The following is a 24,009-nucleotide window of genomic DNA, read 5'->3' as shown; positions in this document are numbered from 1 at the left end:
CTCGCCCTTTATCTCAGGCGCTCGTCTCCGGCGGCCATTTCACAACTAGGACCCAGAGCAGGAGGAATAGTAGCTTAGGTCTGCTTCAACAGTTTATTCACACTAGTTAAAAAGATCGCTATGTCTCGGGACCGGTTCCGGAGCCGTGGAGGTGGTTTTCAGCAGAGAGGCCGCGGTGGGATTGGCGGAGGGATGCGGGGCGGGATGGGGAACCCATTCAGAAACCAGAACAACCCGCAGCAGGCGTTTCAGAACCGGGGAGGCCACGCGGGTGGCGGATTTAAACCCAACCAGGGAAATCAGTCGAACCAGCCTCAGCCCCCGAACTCGGGCACGCCGCAGAAACAGGAGGAAACCAAAGTCAACGTGGCCCTGAAAGCTGAAGTGAAATCTCCTCCGCCTCAACAACAACAGAAACCTCAGGCAGGACCTGGCCTTCCCCAGAACAAAAGCCCGCCTCAGCAGCTGCCTGCCCAAGGCACTGTAGCCCCTCCGCAGAAAATCCAGTCTCCTCCGGCCAAAACTACCAACCCGACTCAGAACCAGCCCAGAAAAAACCCGCCGCCACAAAAACTAGCCGCGGGAAATGGACAGAAACAGCAAAACCAACCCCAGCCGCAGTCCGATCAGGGAGAAGAAAAACAGGTGAGGATCGAAACGTCTGGAAAAAAATTGCCATTTTTATGTATCCGTGTCGTTGACTGCTTTTATACGGGCCGGTACAGTAATTTTGTTACAGTGGTGGTTATGTGCTTTTATTTCAGTTAAGAACAGTTTAAATTGATTCATATCTAATGAAAGTAGAAGAGCTCGTTGAAGAGGCAGCAGAGGCCTTCATTTACCCTTTCAGTGTTCGGCCATTTTGTATCCAGCTCTGAACAAAGCCTAGCTCAGACTAGAGGAGCTAACGCTAACAGAACCAGCAATATGAGAGAGGCCAGGCTGTATCTGAAACTGTATTTTGGCACGGCTTGTGTTTACAGTCATTTTTTTTATTATTTTTGTAGTCTATTTTAGCGCGTTTTGTATACTTTAATTAACTACGTGTTATTAACGAGCGTTAGGTTCACTCCTGCTACGCTACATTTGAACGGAGGTACACAACGTACAATTACATTATACCTTTTTATTGTCATCCTGTTTTTTTGCTATGACATTTTACGTTGTATTTATAATTACGTTGTTAACAACAGCCGAAGGTCAAATGGCATTTGATTTTTGTCTAAAATATTAGAATATTTTCAAAAGCTCGTTTTAAATAATATTCAAAGCTTAGTTGCACAGCACCCGGTGTTTATGGTCGATATATTTGCCATATCTCCCACCTAGATAAGTCCGAATAGTGAGCAGTGACCAGCTGGCTTGCCTTAAGTGGAGTGTTTTCAATGTAGTTCAGGGCCTCTGCTCAAAACCAGTGTAATGTGTTTATGAAAACAGATGTCTGTATATGTAGACCTCCAAATGTGGAAAAGCATGAAAAGAGGGTGTCTTGCTCTCTTCCTGCTCCATGGGTACATATTGTTGATTTATTTTTTTGCTGTAGAATGAACTGAAACTAAATTCTGGAGACTTCTGAGTGTGTCAGTGTAACCACAAATTTAAAGTGTTGAAAAACTAAACATCTCGAGTAATGGATGAGTTTCTGTGGTAAAACAAAAGGTGGATAACATTTTACAGCCAAGCTGAATTTCAGCCACATACAGTTACAGTTATTCGCCTCAAATGTGCCATTCCATCTTGAAAGACATGAAGCTTGTGAACATAAACATATGCAGACTAAGAACAATGTGACTAATCTTAGTTTTGTATGGTCAAAGGTTCCAAAACATGTTTTATTTCAGGAATTAAAGGCAACACTGTCCCTGCTGCGTAAACCAGGAGAGAAGACATATACTCAGAGATGCCGGCTGTTTATAGGAAATTTGCCAAATGATATCACTGAAGAGGAGTTCAGGAAGATGTTTGCAAAGTATGGAGAGCCTAGTGAGACTTTCATAAACCAGAGCAAAGGATTTGGTTTTATCAGACTGGTAAGATGTCCTCTTTTGTGTTTCAGTTGAATAAATAGTTTGACTAAATTCACAAACCAATACGTAGAAAAACAAAAAAAAAAATGCTTGTTTTGCAGGAGTCTCGAGCTTTAGCGGAGATTGCAAAAGCTGAACTGGATGATGTGCCTATGAAAGGCAGACCGCTCAGGGTACGCTTTGCAACCCACTCTGCTGCACTTTCTGTGCGCAACCTGTCTCCCTTTGTGTCAAATGAGCTACTGGATGAGGCCTTCTCTCAGTTCGGAATTGTGGAGAGGGCCGTGGTTATTGTTGATGACCGTGGACGTTCAACAGGGAAGGGCATTGTTGAGTTTGCTACCAAGCCTGCTGCGAGAAAGGCACTTGATAGGTGTAATGACGGCGTGTTCCTGCTTACATCGTAAGATCTTAAATATTACATATGTTTTAAGGGACTTAGACATATTGACTTTATTTTTAAGCTGTTTAAGCATATGCAAATTTTCATGAATTCTTCCTATAAATAGTGCACCACGCCCCGTTGTTGTTGAGCTGCTGGAACAGTATGATGATGAGGATGGCCTGCCAGAGAAACTTGCCCAGAAAAACCCAAGTTATCAGAAGTGAGTTTAATTGGAAATAGTTTAATGCTTGTAGTTTTTGTTCAGTAGTAATTACGTAGTCTTGGTGCATTATACAGACAGTACATTAATACCCTATCACTGTTTGGAACTTATTTCTTGACTATTTGTGCAAACTCTGTGCAAACAAATGAGATGTGTGGATTTGGTTAGATCAAATGTATGTGTGCCATCCACACACTTGGATTAATTCTGAAATATGTCTGTCATTGTGACCACTGGTGTTAAAACCTTGCTGTAACATGATTCTGTGTATACGTTTATAGAGAGCGAGAGCAGCCTCCACGTTTTGCTCGACCAGGCACCTTTGAGTTTGAATATTCCCAGCGATGGAAATCCCTTGACGAAATGGAGAAACAGCAGAGGCAGCAGGTTGAGAAAAATATTCGTGAGGCTCGTGAGAAACTAGAGACAGAAATGGAGGATGCCTACCATGAACATCAAGCCAATTTACTTCGACAGGGTAAGTATGCAGCATTGGCAATTTTACCAATATGTATTGTGAACAATAATTTCTCAGATATCAATTATTACACTTTTTGTTTTATGTAGATCTTCTGAGACGTCAAGAGGAATTGCGTCGCATGGAGGAGATGCATAATCAGGAAATGCAAAAACGCAAAGAAATGCAACTGAGGTAGTAAATGTGTATTGATTTATCTTCTCTTACTATTTCTTAACATTCCTTTTGTTGATTGTTTAACAATGTATATAACTATATTGATAACTTGTAATGCTGTGATCAATAGGCAAGAAGAGGAGCGCCGTAGACGGGAGGAGGAAATGATGCGGCAGAGGGAGTTGGAAGAGCAGATGAGGCGTAAACGTGAGGAGTCGTACAGGATGGGGGGCTTTATGGACAATGTAAGGCCTCAATGTCTTATGCAATTGTCAGGATTTTTCAGCTGGTATATCTCTGAAAAACCCAGTGGTAGATCAGTGCTAAACACTTGTAATGAATGAATGGTTTTATATTTTTGTTTTTTGTTTTCCACAGAGGGAGAGGGAAATGAGGATGAACCAGGGAGGAGGACTTGGTTTGGCAGGTGAGTTTATTTATTTAAATTTTTTAAAGCACTTTATAAAGCAAAAATAAGTCCTTGAAATGGTGCATCTGTTACTAATTAATACTGTACACACAGCAGATCTTGTTCCATGGCATGTTTTCGTTCTTGTTACACGTTAACTATCATATTCCCTTACCTTATATAAGTAAGTTTGAACACAATGTACGAAGAGTTTTTGTCGATGGGGAAGTAATTCAACAATGTGTTTTAAAAGACACTACTTAAAAAAACGATTCTATCAAAATTATAAGGACATTAACTTGAATGCAAAACTGATTAATTATTCTGTGATAACCTGACATATGCATGAGTAATGTTTTGTAAAATTAGGTTTGAAATGTATTTTGTGAATATTAAAAACACTATGGCGGGGTTATGTCTCAGACCAACTAAAGTGCATACATCATTAAAAGCTCAAGATTTTGCATTTATTTTTGCCAGATATGCCCTTTGGCTCCCCCAATCAGAAGTTCCAGTTGGCTGGTATGAACTTCGATAGTCATCAGGGGATGAGCGGACCATCTGCAGGGGGCATGGTGCCCAACGAAATGGTAATGTATCCAGTCTTGTCAGAGTGAATGATAGTGTATGGTGTGATGATTGATGTGAGTGTTTTTAGGGTGTGGTCCTTGCAGACTAAGGACAGTTGATCAATCAACTGGAGGTTATTTATGGATGGAATGATTGCAGAACTATCAGTAAGAGTTTGGTAAAAATCTTTTTGGGGTCAGCAGCTTTGTTCCATATCAGTGGTTCCCAAAAGTTCCTTGGCCATCATGCTCAGCTTCTCAATAATGTTTTTGTTTGCTTAGACAGTCTGTCTGTACTAAAGCCCCAGCAATGACTGTAATATAGCAGTTTACTCGCTGCATTCACTTGTAAGTCCTGTCTGATGCGATGATCAAAGACAGGCATGGTTTTTGTGGGCAAAACTTTAGTCTTTGAATTTTTGCAGCAGGTTGTAATCTTTGCAACAGTAGACCTGGACTACTACTCGGGAACAGTTCTAACATTCTCTTATGTATTCTTGTGCTTGGCAAACTTGACTGAGAACTTCTAATGGCTGGTTCATGGTTGTTGTCTCCCATATGGAGTGGGCCAACTGTCCAATGGTATGTTTTTAGTTCTGAGACACTTAAGGGATATTTAGTGCAGATGGACTAGAAGGCAAATGAGTTTTATGGCTTTTGTCACTATTTCAATGCTGAGCTTTTGGATGAGCTGATGGTCGATGACTGTATTTTTGAGACCTTGCTGGCTACGGGTGTTGTAAGACTGCTTCTAAATTCTGACTGGCTCAACAGATCTGGACCTTGTTTTAGTAATGTCTGACTGTTATATTATACAGATGGCTCTAGTCACCTTATCAGTGCCATTTGAAGTGATGTATGAACTGATCATTTTAAACTTGGCATCTTTTGAACAATATTCGTACAGATTCGAATTACTGTGGCAATTTGTATTAGTATCTGTATCTATATTTAAATGCAGATAACTTTTTTTTTAAATTATTTGCGTGTACATACAGAATACGCCATTGACTGAAAGTTTTTTTTAGAGCAAATTATATATTTGAAAGTGACCAACTTGTATATTTTGAACACACGTTGTGAATAGCATCACATTTTTTTTCAGAAGTTCCCTTTTTTGTACATATGGTTGTGCAAATCTAAGCTGCAGTTAAAGACTGTATAAGGTCTGTAGCAGGGTGTTTTGGTCCTGAGCCAAGAATGTAATTTTATAGTATTTGCTTGGACTACAGTTATGATTTCACATGAAGAATTATACCTTTTCCTCAAGCTATATAATTTTTTTTAGCTAAAGGCCTTGATGGGGATGTTTTGGATAACTGAAAACATTCCTTTAACCTTACTGACTACCATAAAGTTTGTTTGTTTGTTTTTTGTTAAATGTACACGTTTTCCTAGTTAAGTACACCAATGTTTATTCAAACTAAGGTTTATTTTTCTCTTGTAAAGTAGGTAAACCTATTGTACCTGAATGTGCAAAAGTTGTATAAACGTACATGCATCTTTAGAGACTTAATGCTATCACGCAGACAGATATCTTTACAAAAGGCAGTAAAATGTTGTGCCAACTTAAAGCAGTTGGCTATTTTGGTAAGCCTTGTATTCCTAAACTTGCCTAGTGAAATTCCTACTAAACTTACCATTTGTTGCACTCCTTATCACGCATCTGTTGATCTGCACTTGGACTTGCTCTCTGAGGTGATGTTGTAAAAGAATGCTCATTGAATGTGGCAGTGGGACACAGACGACATTTAATGAGACGCTGGGTGACTTGTAGTTTCTACATTGTTCAAGGCTCCAGTAATTAATCTGTAGACTATTGAACAAGCTGACCTCGAAAAAAAATCTGTTATCTATAAGCCATATGTTTTATTTTACTTTACTTCATAAACAGACCTGTTTTTTGTATGAACAACGTTGTAATTTTCATGTATAGACACAATTTTTACGAATAGGACATTCAAAGTCATTATTGGCAGTGACCTATGTGGCCACCAGGCCTTGTTAGGTCTTCAGAAACAACCCTCTTCTCCCATGATAAGCCTGTACAAGTGTCAGCTTGTAAAACCTGGCATTAAATCATGATTGACTAGAGAATGCCAGTGAAGTTGTGCTTAGAAAATGTGGGCATGGATTGGTTATTTATAGACACAATTGTTGCTTTATAATTTAAGATTAGATTTAAAACTCATGAAAACATTTAACAAAGAGGCTGTTATGCCAATATACTGCAACTAAGTAATGTCTATTCTCATTAGTATATACTCTGCATGAATGAATATATTTTAGTATGACTATTGAATATTGTGGCAGTCCTTTGTGTTTTAAAGGGATCTGCATTATAATAGATTGTATTTAAATATCAAATACTGCATTGGGCCTAATGTGCTATGCAGCAACCAACAAGCTGTCATCTCACTGGTGGACTGTTTATGATCAAACTGTTGCGAAGAGTTGAAAGGTAATTACACTCAATTTCCAGAGTGTGTATTTCCTGCAGAGAATTTAAAATATATACTTTGTTATGCAAATGGTAATACAAGTTTAAATCTTTACTGTCCCCAAGTATTGAAATGTTGTTTACATCAACCCTGACAGCTGAGTCTTTCAGGAACCGTGCTTGTGTCCAGATTTGACTTGTCATTTCTAACTAATTTCAGAATGATTGAGTACCTACCTACATCTTTTAAGTACACAAACAGCAGAAAACTTGCTTGAATTATTGTTTGTCATGGGAGAATATGGGCTAAATTGAACTCCTGTAAATCTCTGTACAATCTATAACCAATCAAGTATGTTATTTGTGGTACTTTTTAGTGAGGAAAGCAGCACACAATTTTACTAGTCAATTTCATGTCAGTTTCATTTAGGAGAATAAGCATTTGTGGTGCTGGGATTGGGGGTAGTAAATAACGCACTGTATTTGAAGGAATAACCACATGTCAATATTGGGTTACAACTGTAGCCTCACATCAAGGTTAATATGTCCAGTAAAACTCTAGCAAACATTAAATTTTAGAAGGACATAAATACACAAATATTTAAAGAACAGAGTTAAATGGCTTAATATGTAGCATATTATGCTAGTAAATACATTTTTTTTTCTCTTTTGTTTTTGTGGACCAACTGCTTTTCATTAGATTTTTAAGATTATTAAACCCTACAATTAAATTGACTAGCAAGCTAGATTTGTCTTTTATACAATTCAGTACAACTTAAATTATTACTAAATCATGTTTTACAGGGCTGGCTGTAAATTTTTGCTGCCTTCCTCATGTGGTGGCTGTAGTTCCGCCTTTGCTTTAACTCGTGGTCGAAAATTGCTAACGAAAACATTACCCTCTCTTCCTTTTCCTATGTTACCTGTGGCTCCTGTGGATCTGCGTATTGGAACTGTTTCGTCGAATGTTCCCCCTGGATTCCCACTTTAAAACACTTGGCTCAAAATATGAACTTGTGGAACGTGTGGCTATGTTGCTCTTTATTCCTGCCCATGGACACAAACAAAAATTACCCTTACTCTGCAATAACCCCTACATCATATGTACACTGGCCACTGTAGCGCAATGAGCGTTTCCCTCAAGGTGGCCCTGGAGGTCCAAGGGGAATGGGTCCTGGCAATTCAGGATTTGGCAGGGTCCGTGAGGAATTCGATGGACCTGCCAAGAAGCCACGCTTCTGATCTGGCACTTTTTTTTTTATAAGGCAGAGTTCAAGTTTGGATTCCCAGAAGGTCTGGGGTCATGATGTATTTAAGTTTAAATATTACTTTGCAGTTTTAGCTTCAAGATCTTTCCTGTTTGTGGCAAGATATTTTTCTCCGTAATTTGTGTGTTCATTAAAATTAGAATAGTGAACTGCTCAGCAGGAGTGATCTCTTGCTTGGCTTACTCCATGTAATACCCTTTCTTATATCATGCAATGTTACTTATTATGCTGGTTATTGTTGTAAGTTGTTATCTTTCCATGGCCATGATTTGTGCCGTTCAACATTTGAAGTAATCCATGTAAATTTACAATAAAGCGTACAGTTGCTTGTTCAAAACCCATAAAAACATGTTTGACTCAACTTTAAAATGCTTTTTGCACACTTGAGGGGGGCTTCCTTCCAGAACTTTGCATGGAGTTTAATTCTTACAGATCAGTTGCTTATAAGCACTATGAAGATTATTTATTTAAATCATACAGCTTAATTGCCTTAAATTTGTGCTGTGTTTTACTAAATTATATGTTTATGTACAAAATTGAAGCATAAGCACACTGTAAGGTAATTGGAACAGCAGCTAGTTGTTATACCACAGGAATAGTCCCTGGAAATGGAGCATCTGTCTGAAAATTCAACAATTTTTTTTGCATGATATATTAATTTCAGTAGACTTATCCTGGACTTGCTGCCAAGTGACTGTTAACAAATTGTAGTTCACAGTTCAAATGGTTTCAATGCTAGTGCTGAAACAAGTGAAATTACAGTGAAAAGCTTGAGGATTACAATCTGGATGTATGTTTTATGGACAATATGTTAGTCTTTTTGTTCCAACCCAATCTAAATGTAAGCTTGTCAGTTGGTATAAATGCAGTCCTGAGGATATAAATGCTAGGATTGCAGCAAAATTCAGTGAATTAATTCTATAAATGTGACTTTAAATATTTGCCTATTCATTAAAAGCAAAAAAAAAGCAACAACAACAAAGCAGTCACATTGGAAACTTTGAAAATTTTGAGAAAACTTTGAATTTTGTAATTAGATCTGGATTCAGATTTGTAATAGGTAAGTTTTGCTGAAAGACAAACATTTTCCAAAGAAAACTGGGTTTGGTGTATTGCCTTTATGATAACCCAAACCCCTTTATTACTAATTCTTGTTTCTAGTTTTAATCTTGGTGACCCCACATTTGTTTTCCCTGCTCGGCTCACCTATTTAGGGAAAACAGTGTTTGTGGGTCGATTGAGTCAGATGTACTAGATGAGAAAGCAAATATTGTTCATAGTATGGTGTTGGGGTTTGGTACTATTGCACGTGTTTGAGCGCACAGAATGGTTTGCCTTAAATAGTAACTTTCACCAGCCCAAATTGCCATGAATAATGTGCAGCTACAAAAACAAAAGAACACCTGAGAACATTTTAAAAACAAACAAGGTGTATTGCTGTCGATTTGCTAAGGCAATGCAATGGAGCCATTTCTCATAACCCCCAACTTTCTTAAAATTGTGCTTCTCCAGTTTGTCATGGCCAGCTCTAAATGCAGCACTAAATGTCAATAAATGTCAGCACTGGCCCTTAGTAAAGGTAATGTTCATTTAGGTATTACAATATACAATGACTGGCACAATATTTGTTTGTACACCAAACGATAGTTTACATTATTTTGGTTTCATATATTAGGTGTTTTGCTAGCCATTTCAACCCGTGTGATGTAGATAGTTTGAGATTATCCAAGAACTTGTTTCTTGTGTGGGTTGAGCTAAATATATTAACAAAGAAATATATTGCTGCTGTTTTGTTGGTCCTTTGTATATTTTCTCCCTTAACAGGTATCTGTTCCAAAATTGCTTGGACATCGAAACTTTGAGTGGGCGTTTACCCACGCACCCTTGATCTACGATGTTTGTGTCTTCATTAGAAGAGAAAAGTAGTGAAGTTTCTAAAACACGTTCTGTGCAAGCAGTTTTTTCAGAGATTTGATTCATGAAGGTTACGCAGGCTGAATTTTTGAGAAAGGCCTTTTGTATACATTACTGAATGTAGCAGTGGTGTAATGGATCACGGATAATTAGTGATCCGGACGGATTGCCTGCCATGGTTTGGGACATGCTTGAACCATGGGTTAATGCCTAAAGATTAACCTTAAAAGTGTGGAATGGATTTATTTTTACAGTATTAATTCCCTAAATCTTGATTCAGAGCTTCACTGACAACAGACACAGAGCAGCTGTGTCACCATACAGAACGTGTAAGTATAGCCATTTGTATTGCATTTGTACACACTGCAGCAACAGCCAGACCATAGCCACACATCTGAAGAGACATAACTCTGGTGTATGGAGTTTGTGGTGTTTCATTGACGAGCAGAGTTTTATCAGCATGAGACAATGGAGCTTCATATGGGGCTGAGTCTAAAAAGAAGTCATTCAGTAATTCAACCCCAGCAATGGACTTGACTATGTGTAACAAGACAAGAAAATGACAGGAAGCAGTTGTTCCACTCAACCCTATAACTACAAAAACAGACGGCTTCAAAAGAAAAGTCTCTAATACAAAGTAGCGAAAAAAATACTGTACTGTTGGCCATGGACTTTGGAGGTGGTTGGAGCCCTTTGTCACTCTGGGAATCTGCTGTTGGTTCCTGCTTGCAAAAATCCGCATTTTTCACTGTTTGTGTTTTAGACCGTTTGTGCACCTTCACTGGAATGTTGAGTAATATGTGTCCTTAGCTTAACAAAACACACTGTTAGCCCAGTTTGTCACTACATGCGAATGTATGAGATAGCTAGGTAGGTTCCAACAGATTTCAGCATGGGGCTATACCCATTCTGACCTTTTCTTTGGTGCTTGGTACAATACTTTTAAAACTGTTTTAATTTGTGTGTAATTGTGACTCAAAACCCGTAATCCAGATACAAAACCCTGAGGTTTGTGATCCGTTACACCACTCAAATATAGTTTCTTTACATGCCAATACAGAAACTATTTTCCTTCTTGGTATCAGATCAAGCCATTAGTTCACATGGTAAGTAATATTCTAATAACCAACCATATAATTTCTGTTTATACTAATCTACAGGTTTCAAACTTTGCTGAAGAGTCTTGAAAATTTTAGTTATTTCCCTGCTCAATCATACAGCCAATTGAAAGTTGTTTGTTTCATTTTAGTTGGATTTAGTGTCTTGGAGCAGGAAATCACTAAAGTATCCTAGGGTAAATTGTGCCAGGACAAGGGATTGGAAGTGGCCAAACAAGCAGTCTGTGAAGTGAATTTCAGATATTTGGCTGCAAGTAGTTGCCAACTGGCAAATTCTACATGTTTTATTTCTTTCAAAAATTCACTGATATTTAGTATTTTGGATAAGGGCTGGCTGCTCATTTTACTTTTAGGTGTATTTTTTCTTGTGCTGGGGTTTCATTGAAAATATAAAACAGTAATTGCATGTGGGTGTTTTCTATCGGGGATTTATAAAAGCCTTAGTCATGTAATGTTAGACCTTTAGGTATGATATCACATTGAGATTTTCTCACAAAATGTGCATAATTAAATTTTTTAAAATTATTATACATTTTACTCCAAAAATTTAATTTGAAATCATAGGTGTGACTATTCTGTAGTGTATCTGTAAATTACCTTTTGGATTATGCTTAGTCTGTGTTCAGTTAATGTGCCATGCAGTACCATTTTTGAGCTGCTTTCTATTTCTCAGGGGTTAAAGAAAATACATTATACAAATTAGTTAATTCTTTTGATAAAATGCAGTATTACGTATCACCATTTAAATTATCCAAGATGTTTCTGTGTTTATATAAAAGAAAGAAAAAAGTTGTTAAACCCATGCTTGCTGACTTCTGGAACGTCAAACAATGACCTGTTTTGTTTCAGATAAATTTTACACATAGTTACACCAAAGGAAAAGCTTTTGTAGTAGTGAAAGTGCTAACCAGACATTTCAGATTACCTGAAAAGATTTGTTTAAATAATGGATTAAAATTGGACCTTTTTATAATCTAAAGCCTTCAGCAAACTTCATTCATCGTAGTTAATGCTCAGGTTTTATCATGAGTAAAATGCACAAAAATAAACTGATAAGCAGCTGGTACTGTTTTTCTGGTATTTTCATGCAAATGGAAAATATAAACCAGTTTTAAAGTAAATTCATCATATAATGGTTTAGGCAACGTCAGCCAGTGCTGATGTTTTATTTATTTATTTATTTTTCCTCTCCCCCTTTTATTTTAATTTTTTTTGCAACCCCCCCCTTTCCATTTTCCCTATACACTATTTAAGTTATTGTGAAATGACTGTAAATTAACAAGACAAAAGGATATGAACTACAGCAACAGTGAAGAGGCATCTAAAGACAAAGTTAATCAAACTTATGTACTATGCCTATGATTTGGACAAATTATTATTATTTTTATCATTAAAATTTTATGTCTAAAGTTTTTTATTCTATGTTTGTTTTTGTTTTGTTTTTGTTTATTTTATTTTATTTATTTTTTTAATAAGACTTGATTGTTGAATTGTCCTGCGCTTTCTATTTATAGTAACGGTGGTACTCATACACTTGAAGATGTCTTCCAATTTCTGGTGGAACTAAATTAATTGGAAGCAGAAGAACAGTTTTATATGCTTTCTGTGCCACCCTCCTTAGCTGACTTGCACTGTCTGACAGGGCTAGAGATTCAAAGAATCCTCCATGTTGAACGAGTCTGCTTACTGTGACAATTGATTATGGCGTTTTTAGTCTAGCCCAAAGTCTGTATTCGTATAGCAGTAGCATTCCTGCCTGATCGGGGAATCAAAAACATCTGTATACAGTGGGCAGGTGTTATCCGTTATACTGCCATAAAAGCATTGCAAGCTACATCCTAATAAATGGACATTCAGAAGGACCTATTTTTGAGCTAATGAATGTAATGTAACATTAATGTGTGATCCTAAAACCCTGTTGAGTCTAAATTGACAACTAAATATTTTTTATTAGTATCTTACACCTTTACAGGTGATGCGGTAACACAAGGATTCAATACTGATTTAGTAAATTCGTTTTACACTTGTCCATGGTCAAAAATTTTAGATCATAATGTTTTAGAATTACTACAACAGGGAATGTACATACATATACAAGTTGCATTTGTGTATTTTTATGCTACCATAATACCAGGGGGTTGGATTGTCTCGACGATAAGAATTCTGTATATTTATAATTAGTTTAAGACAATTATTGCATAGAATATCACTCTTAAACATTTATCCTGCATTGTTAATTTATCTAATTGACTTTTCTCAAATTATTTTATATTTAAAAATGTAGAACAAAATGATTCATTAGAACACTTCTTTTTGTAAGTAGTACACCCTGGAAAAGACAATTGCCCCCTGTCTGTGCATCAGTTATACAGAACTACGTTTTACAAAACTATGTAAATATAATTTTTAATGTACTGCACAACTCCAAAAAAACTTGGCAATGACAGTGTAGTAAATAAGATTAGAATCCAGTTCTTTTGGAGGTTCAATAACTGTGTATCAGCAAGGAGCATTTTTACCAGGGCCTTACATACTCTTTACAACTTTAAACTCAAAATATTGTTTACATATTTTTCTTTAACAAATGGCCATAATAGCATAGTTAGCAGATGAGTAGTAAAGTTTCCCAGCTTACCATTGCCATGGGGTTTAAGAAGATAGTTGTCCACTGACTGACATGGTAACCTGCCAACCAAAATGCATCAATTTACAGCCAACATTAGTTGTCTCAAAAGCATCCCAAAAGAGCTTTTTGTCTCATCGTGTGTACTATTTTTATTGGCCCTGGGAGGGCAGGACATTAGTCGGAGCCCTGCTATAGCAATTTTTTTAGTTGTGTCCATAAATTTTAATGTCTCAGAACTTGTTTTCACAACCCCCACATTCTTTTTTGACAAATTCTAATGCTTCAGCAGTCATGTCACAGTGAATAAAGGACCTACATTTAAAGCAGTTTGTAACAAGGTAAATGTAACACATTTACCACAACATTTAACATGTAAAACATTTTCCTTCACCAACTTACATATTTCAGTGAAGTCTGACCTTTTGTAGGAAGTTAAACATAATTATACAGTGAAAATTTGTCACTGTATAAACATTTGTCTAACAGCCTCCTTACATTTTCCATCAGGCAAAAGAAATGGCTCCTGGTATACAGTGGACGGGTGGACTCTCTCATAATTGCATAACGTACTGTATTATATGCAGTCACCATAGGCAATTACAAATAAAATTTCCAAGATTTTTATTTATTTTTTTAATCTGGATGCTGGTTCAGTCTACTCAGTTTGAAAAGTACCTCTTTTCATGACTGATCTTTTCTGACTGACTTCAGTCAATATCTGCATATATCATCATGGTATGCACTCCGTTCTGGATCAACATTTGGACATTAAGATGGTGCATTTTTTGCTCATGTTTAAAGTTGCCGTTATTTTGAAGTATTGAAGTTGTGGGCCAGCTGGAATTAACCCCCTTGAATTAACTTTGCAAGGAAATGTAAATGGTTTAAAAATGAAGCAAACTGCAAACATTTTAGGTATTTAACCAGAGTAGGTTAGCACTAGCTAATCATTCTGCTTTTCTGAAATACTTCAGATAATATAATATTGAATATTTGTTTTACGTAAAATGTAGACATCAGGCAGGTATGCATTCATATTTTAAGAAAATGTCCTAAAATATTTTTACAGAGAATACAGAAACTGTTGTTTGGGTAATTGTCACATTTCTTTTTACAGAGAGCCAGGAAGAGTAGCATGTAACTATAGTAACAGTAATAGTGGCAATTGAAAGCTATATATAATTTTTTTTTAACCTCCCAAAACAATCACATTTCTCAAAAAAACGTTTTTTTTTTTATAAATATTGCATGTCTATTAATTATCTTTATATATTTTTTAATATGTAAAAAATAAACCAAACTTAGCTGTTAGCTTCAGGTAATCTAAGCTGGCCATTAAAATAGAATAGATAAAATAAAAATATCACAAAATAAATTTACCTTCTCCAGCCCACTAATTGCTGTGTCGTTAATAATAAAACTCTCTCTCACCATGTAAACTTTTTTTAATAGAAATATTGGGGTCATAATTAGTCGTCTCTCCTTTATAAGGCCATGCCTTTGAGAACACTTTATGGACAGATGTAATTTTGTGCAGCAGTACCGTGATTGGGGACGAAACGCATCCTTTAAGATTCAATGGAAATTTGTCATTGCCAGACCTGATGCATCTCTGTGAGGAGAGCTTGTCTCTGTCTGTGTAATGTGTATGGCATGGATGGTGGTGCTGTAGCTAAGCAGTAGCGGCCAGTGTCCAGCTTGCCCTGCTCCACAATTGAGACTCCTGCAGTTGATTACAGTGAGGATGAGTAGTTCTGCAGATCAGTGGACAGTTGAGCCTGGACTTGTTTACATCAAGAGGTTTGCTTACATATCGTCAGAGAAGGTAAGTGTATGTCTTTTGTTCAATGATGAGAAAAAAAAAGCAGGACTGATTCACCTTCCTGAATCACATCACATGTTGATGTAATAGGAGTTCTGGCATCACACTTCTGAAAATGGACTCACAGTGCAGATTTTGTGTTATGGCGTAATAAGGACATCCAGTGTTTAATGTATGCAAAATGTGATATTTTACCACGAGTGTCTGGTAGTTGGTATACAATGCAAACTTTTGGAATTGAATTTTTTTTTTTTTTTTATGTTTTGGAAAGCAACCGACCGATATTAGACTTGTAAACGAGCAGTTGCTACGCCTCATGTAAAATAGATGGGACGGGGATGGGATGGCATTGTATGGGCGTGTTTACACAAAGGGCACACACTGGACCTTTTCTGTAGGAAAGCATTGCAGCATTATACTCTTTATTTTTGGGGAGGTGTGCAACATGTTCTGTAAACTTGGACTGAATCTATTTCAGCTTATTGTTCTTGAAGGTATCTGAAGTCTACTGTGTCTGCATTTGTGGACTTTGTACAATTCCCTGTTTATCAGTATGTAAAAGATGCTCATTACACTGCACTTATTTCTGAGCAAGCATTCACATACATTTAGAACATGGTAAGGCAGAGGCCTTACTGAGAGTAACAGAAACTAAATTTGAAGTATATTTGCATACTTTTTAAATATTGGTCTTTTTGTTCCTGCTCCCTCTTGGATCCAAATGAGCAGAGTGGCATCTAAATCATTATGCACAAACCTTGCAGAGCCTGATAAATCAGGTAAAATGATCACACTTCCAAACACGAAGTAGACATCCAAAGCAAACTAGCTGTTTATAAAACCTCCAAGCCAGAGTAGTATCATTTTTTTCTTTTCCTCCCCGAACACTTAATGGCAACTTGTAATATCACACCATGTTTTTTTTTAAAGGAGGTACATACATTCCTTGTGTGCTGGTTGGTGCAACAAGAAATGAAAAACCTATACTAATCTGTCTGAACTTGTAAGCTGTGTTCACAATGAGTAAACAGTACCTAAAGTTACATCTACCATTGTGATTCCTAAACCAGCTGTTTCTGTTAAGGCTCATTTACACACTGTGTACAGAAATTTGCACTTCAAGTGATCTGTTACTGCCCACATACTTCCTTGCGTCAGCTCCGTTGACATGGTTGTTGAGCAACACATCCAGTAGAGGACAGTTCGGAGTAAAAATCAAACATGGCGATGGCAGAGAACTTGTTGTTCTGTATTTAACTTGAAAACAACGAATAAAAGGCAGCGTTCTAGATGACTGGGTTCTGAGAGGCCATTAAATACTGCGCAACATTTGGACAGAATTTATTCACTTTTTCGTCATCAATTTTCCTCTTTGGCAGGATATACTTTCCAATACTATTGGATGTCTGCCAGGGCATTCGATAGCTAACTTTGCCAGGTAGCCCCGCACATCAGGCATGAGAACTCGCATAGTGTGCCTTTGAGTGAGGTATAGCGATTAGCTTCACCATTTGCACTACCACCACGATCTCCAGTGGTTTTGCTGTGTCGCTTTCAGAAAATGTGAAATTACATGTAAAATGAACACAGAGTACGGACAGAATGTTCCATCTGTGTCCATATTTAATGATGAGCAGAAATGAGCCTGTACCCTGTATTTTTTTGATGTCACCAGCTACAGGGACCTGTGGTAGTGAAAAACAAACTAGGGACCTTGAGTGGAAAAGCACCACAATTAAGTTACCTCATAACCTAATCTAGGTAAATCACAACAATTTTGGGGGCTGAGAATTATATAATTTTTTTTTCTATTTAATGCTAATATTTTACAAATTTAACAAATGAAAAATCTGCAAGTGTTAGAGAACTCAATTGCAAATGTTCAGAGAGAGATTCTCCTAACTGGTTCGCCAAACAGAAAAGCTTGTTTCCAACTTGAACCAAAGAAGAGTAGGTCTTTCAGTGCGAACCTTGACTTCTTCCGTGGACATGTCGAGGTTCAGTAACTCAAAGACCTCAGGTTTAAATACAGCGTTTATTGCTCAGTGGAGTTGGACTGGGTAATATACAATGTTTCATATAAATAAATAATAGGAAAATAACAGGAACACACTCTGTTTTTGTGTGTTTCTAGTGCTATTAGGTGCGATACCATGCGTGTTGGTCAGAACCGCAGCGCTTGTTTACATTTGCCCAGCTTTCACAAGCTTGGCGGGACTCACTCTGGTCTAACTCCACAATAAACAAAGAATTTTAAAAAATGACCCCATCTTGATGCTAATAGTTTATTTTTTGGCTCTGGCGCTGTATCCAGTCAGAGCCACACCCCCCACTGATGACGTATTCCTGGTTCCCCTCTAAACGTGTAGAAACATGGTGCGAGTTCACTGGAAAGTCTGGCCTGCACAACACAGGTGCTTAAAGCCGCTACAGTTTAGTTGGCACTGCTCAGAAGTATTGCCTATTGTCCTGTCTTCTACAGACTCTTTAAGATACTCCTGTAGCTCTTCAGTAATGTCTTCTAGTGTATTCATTAAATCCGCAGCTTCTGTGGAATAGTTTGAACAGTGTGGAAAAGCTAGCGGTTCATGTTATAACAAGATAGGAATGTCTTAAAGGAGCAGACATGGCTACAGTGCATAAATATTTAATCTGTATAAAAATCATTTTTCTTTAATCTGATGCTTGAAATTTCACAAAGCAGGCCTTCTGTCCTCCAGATAAATGTCACTGAAGCATGGCTCATCTATTATTCCAACACATGATGGTCTAATAAGGTGCTTGTAACTTCCCCTCTAACATTTCTCATGAAATGCAAATAGATAGCTATATTGATCACTACTCAGTGCATCTCTCAACTGGTTGCACATAGTTAAGACAATTGAGCAATCTTAAAAATCAGTTTAAGAAGTCTATGGCACCTACACAGTTCACTGCTCTTCTGCACTTTTGTTACTTGTCTCCATGGTATGGTTTTACTGATCTCTCATGTTCAAGCCCAGACATTTTATCAACTTATAACATGGTGTTCAGAAACATATTTTGTGTATTCTATGCACATTGTGCAAAATCTAAACCCACCTTCTGAAAAACAGGTGTTTGTTGTGCATGCCCTTGCTGTATGGGCAAAGTACTGGAACAGAATCATGGCTGTCCATGTATATGTGTATGCTCCTATGTATCTGCACTGTGATCCATTTGCTATTTCTCCTCTCTGATTGTGGTTACGTTACATACCTTTATTTTACCCATATGGAGTGTGATGCCAGAGCTACCTACTTTTTTGCTTAACTGCTGCCAGGGAGAGGCAGATGTTTAACTCAACTCTTCAGGAAATACACCTTCACAAACCCTGCAACTTTAATTAAAGTAATGTGGTCTGCACAGGGATAACACCTGTCATGTGGCTATTAATGACCTCTGTGTCAAATGTCCCAAGCTAGGGGTGTTATTTTATTTTTTTTACTACTCATTTTTGTAGCAGGGCATATAAAGAGTTTACATTTTTTTATTAACTTACATTAGACTTTTTAAATATTTTTTTACTATTTATATATATTTTGTGTATGTAGTAATATGGCTATTCATGTGAATGCTTTAATTCACCACTTCTGAAACAGTAGATAATAGTGGGGATGAATATTTTTCAGTTCATTAATTTAATGTTTAAATAACATTCATCAAATAACTGCTTATCATTTCTTATTGCAGTATTTTCCCACAAGTGATCCTCATTCCCTCTCCATTAGCTTAGTTTTGTGATAGAATTATTAGGTGGGGTTTAAAATCAGGTTGTGCTAGCTTGCTTACTTTCTGTCTCTCACTACAGGGACGTCAAGGGGTTGATGCAGGCTGAAGATCAGACAAAGTAAGTAGTAAAGCGCTTTGAGTTTTAATAATTATTGACTTTTATGACATTTGGTGGACGCTTCTGTTCTGCAGGGGTGTTCTAATGTAGTGTTAAATGTCTTGGAGTATTTTAATGTGGTTACCAAGGCAATGAATCAAGCCTTAGTGCTCTACATAGAAGGCAGTGGCATTACCCAGTACACCAGGTTTGTCCAAACTTTTCTTGTTGGTGGCCAGAAAGGATGAAATGTGCGCAATCATCGGCCACAGACTCCTTGTAATAAAATAAATTAATATGTTTAATAACTATCAATTATACTTTATTTTTGAGTGACTTGCTTTGTGTATCTTTGACAGTGTGGTGTGAAGTAAGACTTCACTCACCTGTTAGTAATTCTATTGGGAACAATGATACTGTGCTTTGAATTGAAGAATTGCTCTGAAGTAGCAATAGATGGTTCATTTGGTTAAAAATGGCTAACTGAAGTGACTGTCTGTTATTCTAGGTCTCAGTCAGCTGTAGTTCAGTGTATTTTCTGAGTTTTTCAGCATAGCACCACATTAGAGGAAATCTGGACTTTTTCATGATACTGGTATGAATATCTAGTAGTGACTGCTTAGTGTCGTCACATTGCATTTCAATTTGAAATTGTGATGTTCTATAAAGTCTCAACAATATATTCTTCCCTTACAGCAACTTAGCCAACTTTCATATTTCTAAAATACCTCGCAGGCCATTTGAAAATTCATAATGGACCACAGTTTGACACCTGCACTACACCAAGGATTCACAACTTTGATTTGGTCCTGTGTGGTGTTGGCAGGAAATGGGGCTTTTTTCTGATTCCCACATTTGTTTCACTTGGACATAAATATTTTGCTTAAAACAGTTTCCCTCCCTCTCTCTAGGTCATTGGACCGATCTAATGTATCAGCCAGTGTTTGTTGAAGCTCATAAGACCACAAACTATGGCAATAAAGCCTACAGGTTGGTGAAACCTCTAACCTTTTCTTACACACATTTTACTTGTCACATTTTATGTAGGTTTCCCTGATAATTACAGTTGTACTAACTTAATGGGGCACCCCTGCAGTAATTCATGCCTAAAACATAAAAATACATCTTGTTTCTGTCTTTTAAAGGAGCAATAAGTAATTCTGACACCAAGCGTTAAAAATCTGAACTATAATACAGTTTCAGAATAGTGGAGAGAGAGCTGTCTGCCTCCTCCCTGGACGTGAAGCGTGACCAGTTTGAGGAAAACTTAACAAACAAGCAAGAGACGAGTTTAAGAACTTGGGCCATAATAGCTAACAAGAATGTGCCATAATCAACGTATTTACACAGCAACGTGTTCATCATTTCACTGAAACATCTACCTACAGAAAAAGTGAACGTGTGTCCGCCATTTCCTTGCATTTACAAGTTTCTCTCCAAACCCACCTGAAATATTTCAACTAGACAAGGCTGGTGTTACTTATCGATTTTTCCTTTCCACCATAAATGTCGTTTAATAGGCAGATTTACTCATCCACAATTTTCGTAGTCAAACATTTCGTTCCACGTTACATGTGTCGGTTTACGAGTCCTAATGGCGTTACTCGCCAGGTTCTTGAATTCTCGGTTCCACCTTTAAGAGCCGAAGCTAGCGCTAGGTATATAAACAACTTGTTTTGAAACACTTTTTATTTCCTATTTTGTCCATTTAAAACACACGAATAAGTGTACATCATGTCACTAAAACATCTACTTACTAGAGAAACGCTTGTTTGCTGTGTACTACCAAGCTTGATTTCTCTGTTCCACCTTAAATAGGTGAATATGCGAGGCTTTTCAAACATTAGCAAAGAGAAACTAAACAAGCCTAGTTTAGCTGGACCGCCATTAGCCATATAGCCAATGTTACAGAGGATTTTCTGTCATTACAAAAACAGGAAAGCCCAAAATACATACCCTTGTCATTGGAAGGTCTGGAGAAACCTTTGATGCTTTATATCGTTTTTGTATGTTTTATTTACAATAATAACAAACTATAAAAATTGTTTATCTTGTCAGTTGCTGAGTGTTTGTATGATCATGAAAAGCCTGTTATTTTCTGCTTATACAAAACTACAAAACTGAAGTGCCATGTTGAGATGGTATTAGAGCAACAAGATAAAATTTAAGTTTTTGAACATTTCTAAAGTCAAGCACCTAAACATTTTATCAACCAAGTAATCTATACAGAGCTTCAATGGGAACTAGATATTTATGTACTGAATTACATTTCTGTAAGGGTCCGATTGATAAAATGGTGCTGTAAATAATTCAGTCTCGGTTTATTTTGAGTAACACCTTGCTCTTGTGTTCTGCCTTTAACAAACTAGAGATTTTGCCCATTTTCGTGTAAAGTTAAACAAAAAGCTGTGCAGATGTAATTTACTCGTCAGAATGTCAGTAACTGAGATCGGTCTGTGTAGTTGTCATTAATGGCACAGACAAGATGACTTTCTTTGTTAAATATATAGTAGAAGACAAAAGGCTGGGTCACAGAATCATTCTGTGACAGAAAAATAGCCAGCTCTGGCTCTGTTCTGTGTTGCTGCTTTTAACTGCCTCCACTTTTCAAACACAAGGCCAATATTTCCTCTCATTTTACTCTGTCTCTGGTCATGGAGATTTTTAGAAGGGCAAAAGGGCTTTTTGGGTCCAGTAACAGTTAACTCTGTTCACTTGGACATGTCATGGCTGCAAGACACTGTTTGTGGACCTGGCCACACGGTGCACTGTAAAATGATTGGACAGAGGGTGGGATCACAGGCAGAACCTCGGAGGGTGGGATCATGTGAGCTCCGGACTGGGCAATCAACAAATCACTGTATGGGTGGCACAGGTAGGTGTCGCAGTCACACAGCTCCAGGGACCTGGAGGTTGTGGGTTCAAGTTCCACTCCGGGTGACTGTCTGTGAGGAGGTGTGTTTTCCGTGTCCGTGTGGGTTTCCTACTATGGTCCAAAACAAACATGTTGCTAGGTAGATTGGCAACTCAAAAAAAGTGTGTATATATATATATATATATATAAAATATATATTGTCTGTGTGTTGCACTGTGAAGGACTGGCGCCCCCTCCAGGGTGCGTTCCTGCTTTTCACCCAATGATTCTGGGTGTGCTCCAGACCCACCCCGACCCTGAACTGGATAAGCGGTTACAGACAATGAATGAATGAAATCACATTTCAAAAAAGTACTTGCTACTTGCCACCCGGTGCCTCATTGCTTCTAGGGTAAACTTTTTGTGGAAGAAGTATTCTTGTGCGGAATGTGTGTTTGTAAATATTTCTTTCATTTGAATATTATCTAACCAAATTACCTTTTTTTTTTGTTCTTTTCCCCTCCCCCTTCCCCTCCTTCCCTTTGGGCCCTGCTTTTTTTGTCCACTTAGGACGCTGTGGAGTGTATTGGACAATTGGAGGATGCAGCAGCATGAGAGTGCGGTGTGGGATTTTTCAACTTGATTTTTGTTTTAAACACAAGCTACAGCTTTTGTAGATGTTGACATTTCTTCAAGTAATGCCTTATGTTCAATGAAATTGGACTGATGCTCACCGTCACATAGCAAGAAGCATCTTCTACATCCACTTGAAGCTTTGTGTTTCTGTTACTTGGTCTCAAAACCCCAAAGTCCACATTCTCTGCACCTTGGCACAATATCTAATGTTATGTACAACAGGTTAAGTTCAAGGGGTATGTTTTCCTTGGTTTTATCACTGTTGTATCTTATTAGGTTGCTGCTAATTCTGAAGCTGATCCAGTGTAGAGGGCAGGAGCCTGCAAGCTGATAGTACGAAACACAAGTGGCCATGAATGTGGGTCAGTAGTCCTGTCTGACCTGCAGTGGCCAGGTAGAGAGATTCAAAAATTAAGTTACAATATCAATGTATAAAGAATGTATCAATGTGTAAAGAACAATAAAAACCATACAATATTTTTAAATCGAGGTGAACAATTGATTTCACTGAAAGATTTTTGCTTGCCTGTTGAATGGTGTTAGATTATTTATTTTAAAAAAAGGAATGAAAAGCATTGTCTTTAATTGCTTTAGTTTGTGTTAATCTTAATTTTAGTTTGCAAAATAAGTTATATTTACTACTAGATATTTGATCTAATAGATTTTCTTGGGTAAATCCCTTGCAATTATAGACGATTATAACTAAACTCAATCATTCATAACCTCCCCTGTTATTTTGTGCAGTAAGCATTTAGTACTGTGAATACACGTTGGCAAATAAAAAGGTAAAATCAATTTAATGAAACAAAAATCCATTTAGTTACTGTCCAATGTGATTGGCTCAGTTCTGAGAAAATTAGTATAATAGAAAAACCAGTATAAAGTGTGTAACGGTTAATTTCTTGTTATCACTTGGTCAGGCTACAGTTAGCCTCTAAGAGCAATAACTATTACACATTTTGGGTAAATAAGTTAAAGTGCTGTCGGAAACATTTAAGCCTAGAAAAGTGTAAATTTTAATTAGTGTGGATCCTTTGAATGTCCTAAATTGTGCTTTATACATAGAGCTCTTTCATTATACAGGGGGTCCTCGACTTACGACGTTGATCCGATCCTACGTCGCGTTGTAAACCGATTTTCAGTTCAAGTCGGAACATACGTACGTACTGTACGTAAATAACATACTGTAAGCACTTATCCTATCCTCCTCGGTCCCGAGCCGCGTAACCGTGTATTC

General features: G+C 37.4%; 1 protein-coding gene across 3 annotated transcripts; it reads left to right on the top strand.

Annotated features, from left to right (window-relative positions):
- On the top strand, nucleotides 1–23,257 carry sfpq (splicing factor proline/glutamine-rich). 3 transcript variants are annotated; one of them, XM_066674222.1, is made up of 12 exons: nucleotides 1–645; nucleotides 1,818–2,030; nucleotides 2,129–2,430; nucleotides 2,537–2,632; nucleotides 2,917–3,113; nucleotides 3,203–3,287; nucleotides 3,400–3,514; nucleotides 3,648–3,696; nucleotides 4,159–4,268; nucleotides 19,265–19,303; nucleotides 20,194–20,272; nucleotides 22,707–23,257. In XM_066674222.1, the coding sequence occupies exons 1-10, from the start codon at nucleotides 121–123 to the stop codon at nucleotides 19,289–19,291; spliced, it is 1,719 nt and encodes a 572-aa protein (XP_066530319.1). In that variant the 5' UTR covers nucleotides 1–120; the 3' UTR covers nucleotides 19,292–19,303; nucleotides 20,194–20,272; nucleotides 22,707–23,257. The 3 variants fall into 3 exon arrangements, with proteins under 3 accessions (XP_066530319.1, XP_066530317.1, XP_066530318.1); XM_066674220.1 differs by having other exon boundaries at nucleotides 5–645; nucleotides 7,810–19,303; XM_066674221.1 differs by having other exon boundaries at nucleotides 7–645; nucleotides 1,842–2,030; nucleotides 7,810–19,303.
- The last annotated feature ends 752 nt before the right edge of the window (nucleotides 23,258–24,009 follow it).

Source organism: Hoplias malabaricus, chromosome 6 (genome assembly GCF_029633855.1).
Source record: "Hoplias malabaricus isolate fHopMal1 chromosome 6, fHopMal1.hap1, whole genome shotgun sequence".
NCBI lineage: Eukaryota > Metazoa > Chordata > Actinopteri > Characiformes > Erythrinidae > Hoplias > Hoplias malabaricus.
Note: the sequence above shows the minus strand (reverse complement) of the source record. Positions and strands in the feature narration are given on the sequence as shown.